This window comes from Pelobates fuscus, chromosome 6 (assembly GCF_036172605.1).
Source record: "Pelobates fuscus isolate aPelFus1 chromosome 6, aPelFus1.pri, whole genome shotgun sequence".
NCBI classification, from domain to species: Eukaryota; Metazoa; Chordata; class Amphibia; order Anura; family Pelobatidae; genus Pelobates; species Pelobates fuscus.
The window spans coordinates 143,143,119-143,149,118 of NC_086322.1; the positions used below are offsets into that span (position 1 = coordinate 143,143,119).

The 6,000-nt window shown below is 38.2% G+C and overlaps 1 protein-coding gene across 1 annotated transcript in view; it reads left to right on the forward strand.

Annotated features, from left to right (window-relative positions):
* Positions 1-5,224, forward strand: part of TBCK (TBC1 domain containing kinase) — a 252,372-nt gene extending 247,148 nt beyond the window's left edge. The window contains exon 26 of the mRNA XM_063458388.1: positions 4,759-5,224. Within this exon, the coding sequence (XP_063314458.1) occupies positions 4,759-4,869 (111 nt within the window). The 3' untranslated portion in view covers positions 4,870-5,224. The remainder of the gene's footprint in view (positions 1-4,758) is intronic.
* The last annotated feature ends 776 nt before the right edge of the window (positions 5,225-6,000 follow it).

Below are 6,000 nucleotides of genomic sequence, written 5' to 3' on the forward strand. Positions count from 1 at the left end.
TGTCGGAAATAACCTATGATTCTAATTCATACTATTGCAGTCTTTAAAATCAAGATGGTATATTTACGCTAGTCTAGACAAAAGGAAGGAATTGTAGAATATACAAAGTATGTATAATATAATTCATAGATCAGCACGTAGCAATCATCAGTATTAAATCAATAAAGCTCTATTTTCAGTTTTCTAACAGTTGTGTGCTTTCGGGTCTGTGTCCAAATTTCATACAAAAAGTAGGTCACATTCACAGTTTTTGCAAAACTACTTCTGGTAGTTTTCATCCATACAGAAAAGAGGAATTCAAACTTTTTTCCAAACACAAATCATCCCAACAAACAGCTCCAGTCTTTGGTCAGGTATCTCATGGCAATTCTTTGTCATGATCGACCTTTTCGTGTAAAAATGCTCTTTTCAAGCTGTTATCATTGATAGTCAACTATCCTGTGATCCAACCATCATCCTGTCTGGTAGAAATTAGGACATACCTAAAAGTAATTGTTGAATGCTTGTTTTCACAAATAGCAATATTACCACTACGCGTCTGAAAGCCAAACCAGAATGTTCTCTGAAACATTTCCCCCACAGCGTCTTTTATTTCTAAATTATATTAAGTTATAAATGTATGCTTGGTGTACAAGTATAACAAGCTGATGATCTGCCACGATCAAAAGGAAAATAACTAAAAAGTAGACTTATTCCACCTTAAAGGAACACTTTTAGCTTCATAACCACTAAAGCTAGCTGTAGTGGTCTAGGTGCCAGGAATGTCCTGGCTTCCTCCACAGTAATTCTATTTAAGAATAGTTTGACAATTTGCCTGGTGTCAACTTACCTGATGCCAGCCGCCACCTCCCGTGCTTACTGGACGCTCTTGCCACTGAGCTAGGCCTGGCATTTAGGGAGCTGCTCACTAGCAGATAATGCTAATCTGATGTTATGACCCAATAAGACAGCTCCATTCTTAGTCTAATAGAAGCTCCTTGTAGGAGCTTCTGGCTGCAGTGGAGGCAGCAACTGGCATCCAGCAGTTGACAATTTACCCAGGTAAATTGTCAAACTGTTATTAAATATGTTGGCTCCTTTTTGTGTGAGGAAGCCAGGGCACTCCTGACACCATAACCACCCCTTGGACATGAAGCCAGGGCAGCAGCAAGACATAGCAGCATAGTTCCTGGATGAATTGTCCCATTGCTAGTGTACTTATATTTGGGGTTTTTTTTATATGTATAAATACCCGGATTAAGACAGAAATGTGACCAGTTCCACAAATATATAATTAAGAAAACATACCCTCTTTTTTTTTTTTTTTTTTTTAAATGAGCATCATTTTCTAAATCATCGGTTAATACTGCGCTAAACTCTTGTAATCCTTCTAATCCCATTTAAGTGTTTGTTTCGCAAAACGAGATAAACCTTTCTGTGGACCCTATTACCTTTACAGCCATCTGTGTTATGAAACACTGTGTAAAATGTCAGGGTATTTACACAGACTAAGGGGCAGTTGCAGAGCAGTTGCCCCCTGGGTTCTTTGAATTGAAACAGCCATCAGGGGGATAATATGCAGGAATGTTTTATGAAGAATTCCTACTATAATGAACTTCAGAGCCCTTTATATCCTGTGCTACTGTTTGCTGTGTATGGATAACCAGCTGGATAGGGTTGCCTATTGTATATTTGGTAGCCTATGTTTGTTGTCTGCTTGGATTAAATCTTGGACAAATCTAGGATTAAATTAATGATTTATTTCACACAGGAAAAAAATGTCAATTACATGCTGCTTGACATGTTATGGTCAATACAATAAGTGCCTGTGTATAGACGTATACCAAACAACACTGGCTTGTTTCCCACGAGTCCTTGGGAAAAGAATCAGGGCTCGTCTTCTGTATGTGCTATATAAATCCATAGATAAGTAGATAGGAATAGGCTACTGTAGCATCATAACCTGTCACATACACATAGCCAGTTGCACTTAACTGTGACATTTGTGGCAATAATTAACTCATTGTATCATGTAAAGTTTGTATGTTCTTCCCTGTGGTGTGATTTATTTCCCCCCCCCCCCCCCCCCCCCCCTTTGAAACAGTTGCTCACTCAGACTTTGATTTAAGTATGGGGGCTGAAAAGTAAAGCCAGCATTTCAGGCCTATGACTTATTTATGTGCTGGGCTTAGCTTCACATTTGGCTCAGAGCACATCTTGAGGTACAAGACAGCTGCCTAAGCTTTTTTTGATACGGCCACTTGTTGATCGGAGATATCAGTGGTATTCACTGGTTAAAGTATGTATAGTATTTTTACTGCTGTTTGGGTTTGGTAGATATTTGCTTACAGCTAAATTTCACCTTCGTTTTAACCTCGTGTTAATGTGCAATATGTATTTAAAAATCGAAAGGAATAATTTAAATGCAATCAAAAGTTTGCAACACATATGTTGTATGTTAGGACCAAAGCCCGTATGTCCTTGGTGAGCCACAGAGTAAATGGTGTATTTCCATGAGAAGGTAACCGCAGTGGCTAAAATGGCTTACGTATTCAATACACACCTCACATCAAAATCTCCTGTATAAACTGACTTTTGTATTTACTTTCAGTAATACGTGAATGACAAGAGCTGTTCCATCCACACATAGTATAGAGATACTTCGTCCTTAGTCATGTGATTAGTGCCGCCATGTCTGCATAATTTTACTATCCTTGCAGTAATACTGCCACAACTCTTCTCAAGTCATTATATATGTTTAATTCTCATTTAGTTCGGACATTATTTTTTCAAAGTTTTGAAATGATTATCAAAGAAGTGTAGGAGTTGTGTTTACCAGTATCAGTTGCTACATTACTTACAAAATAATGAGTGTTCACGTTTCTCCAAAGCCTATAGTGATGTATTAGAGGTAAGTAACCTAAGGGTCCTAGATATAAACTGGGCAGGATTAGAATTAACATTAGACAGCCTGGCACAGAGTTCTGAGCGGGCTAAATCACTGGTGTTGGGGGTGTAATTAGCTCACATGTGCAGATTATTCCTGTTCAAGCAGAAATGATGCACATACAGATTTCTACTACCATGACCACTTCTAAAAGCAGAAGTGGACATGGTGATTGAAGTAACACTTTAATATATACTTTTTATGTATGACATTGAGGACTAAATTATTTATTTATTTATAAAATATTTTACCAGGAAAGATACATTGAGATTTCTCTCGTTTTCAACTATGTCCTTGGCCCTTGTGTTAGGGTTCTGGAGTGTCCCTTGTGTTAGGGTTCTGGAGTTTCCCTTGTGTTAGGGTTCTGGAGTGTCCCTTGTGTTAGGGTTCTGGAGTGTCCCTTGTGTTCGGGTTCTGGAGTTTCCCTTGTTTTAGGGTTCTGGAGTGTCCCTTGTGTTAGGGTTCTGGAGTGTCCCTTGTGTTAGGGTTCTGGAGTTTCCCTTGTGTTAGGGTTCTGGAGTGTCCCTTGTGTTAGGGTTCTGGAGTTTCCCTTGTGTTAGGGTTCTGGAGTGTCCCCTGTGTTAGGGTTCTGGAGTTTCCTTTGTGTTAGGGTTCTGGAGTGTCCCTTGTGTTAGGGTTCTGGAGTGTCCCTTGTGTTAGGGTTCTGGAGTGTCCCTTGTGTTAGGGTTCTGGAGTTTCCCTTGTGTTAGGGTTCTGGAGTGTCCCTTGTGTTAGGGTTCTGGAGTTTCCCTTGTGTTAGGGTTCTGGAGTTTCCCTTGTGTTAGGGTTCTGTAGTTTCCCTTGTGTTAGGGTTCTGGAGTGTCCCTTGTGTTAGGGTTCTGGAGTTTCCTTTGTGTTAGGGTTCTGGAGTGTCCCTTGTGTTAGGGTTCTGGAGTGTCCCTTGTGTTAGGGTTCTGGAGTGTCCCTTGTGTTAGGGTTCTGGAGTGTCCCTTGTGTTAGGGTTCTGGAGTTTCCCTTGTGTTAGGGTTCTGGAGTTTCCCTTGTGTTAGGGTTCTGGAGTTTCCCTTGTGTTAGGGTTCTGGAGTGGAGATAAACCTTGTTTTATTTATTTAGAAGTTCTCTGTGTAGACCTTCATGATGCAGAAATAACTTTTACTTGTGTATCACCTGTGCTCACAATGTCGTTATCAGCAGGATTTTTCATAGTTATTATTTGGTGTGAGATTTTGGGATTTGATTGAAAATCTTTTACGTCCTGCAGTGGAAATTAGTCCTGAAAAGTGATTTAAACAGGAACCTACTGAGACAACTGTTCAGCGAGCGGATAATTTCAAGACATTCTAAGATGAATTGACTGCCATGTTTGCTCAACCTTTCAGCTCCCGATTCCTTATTGAAGGAGCGGGTGTACACTTGAGCAGCTCAAGGAGAATATCCGTGCAAAAATGTAAGCGCTAGAGCCTCAATCAACTAATGTTATGAATAATGCAATTGAAAGAGCCCGACTTTGTGAGGCGGCAAATGGTGCTCATTTAAAATATGTCATATTCCATACCTAGTTGAAGAAATCTCCATAGATTAAGCATTAATTGTATGTAATATAATTGAAATTGGTTAATTAATAAAAATGTTATTGACTCCTCAAACCCTAGTCTGAGTTTCGTCTCACCCTGTATATATGTATATAATGCCATATCAGCAACTCTAGTTCCTTCAGTCTGTCTAATTATAGACTAGTTTTATAGTTTTAATTCAGAACCACAATGTTAAATTATTTTGACATAATGTTCCAAATCAAGCATTTGTCACATTTCTTCTATCTTGGCCTTATTACTGTTATTGTAGAATATACTAAATGTTTTGTACTTCAGTTTGCAGCTCACCTGGTGAAGTTGGGATATCCAAGAGTATGTATTCTGGATGGTGGCATTAACAAAATGAAGCTAACAGGCTTGTTGACAGTTCCTTCACCGCAAATCTGAGCAAGGCACAGCTACAAATGTGTAAAAACGAGAACAACACAAGCCTGTATGGACAGATTACCTTCTCACTGTGTCATATTATGTATGTGGGTATGTATTGGCTAACATTCCAGAGCGCCACAAAAGATGGTTCTACGATCAAAGGTCTCTTCAACTACTCATCTCTACCAAAAACACAGTGCAATACAGGGATTCTCTTCATTTTTACTCGCACTTGGATATCAAACCTTTCTTCCATAGTTTCTACCAAATCACTTGTGTTAATGTCAACACCAAGGAGCTATTTATCACAGGTTATCTTCAAAGTATGTTACCATAAAACCAATAATTGATCGAAGATGGACAGATTTTTTTTTTTTTTAAAGTTATTTGACATTTATAAAAAAAGAGATTTCTTGCCTCTGATATTATTGCATTACATAATTTCTTTTTGATACAATGAAACTAATTTCAGGCATATTTAAAAGTTATAATTGAGAAACAATTTAAAATACTTAACATTTCTAGATATTCGTTTACACTTTGAGTGGCAGCTCTTTAATTCGTAGAATAGGATTGTTAGGTAATGATTGTTAGGCTATTCATAATCTTGTGGCTAATCCATGTTTATATACTTATGGTCTAATTAAGTGGTTCCCAAACCAGTCTTCAAGGCACAATCAGTCCATAATCTTGTCATTTTCCAGTTCAGTTTCAATGGGTTTAGTGATAAATCCTGCTCTGTTTGTGTGCTCTGAGGATTGACTTGGGAACCACTGGTCTGTTTAGCTGCTCACCACTGCCATAGTTAATGTTTACCATTTTGAATGCAAAGTACTCAGATTTTCTTTTGTAAGACCGTTCATATCAAATAGTCATGTAAGACTGCCCCTCCTTAAGATAGACTGTGCTTATTCCATGCTGTCAGCGAGTGTCCATTTCTTTCTAAAATGACAGTGGCCTGCCTACTGTATTACTCTGTAAACTACTAAAAAACATTTTCAGAATCCATACCTATGAATTTGCATTATGTGACAGATTCTTTCCTTTTTAGTATAACAAAAATGATTTAAAAAAATAAAATAAAACGTAACTAGAATTGTGATTGGTTATACTGAAAAAATGTTTTCTGACAAAAGATCACCCTTAAAG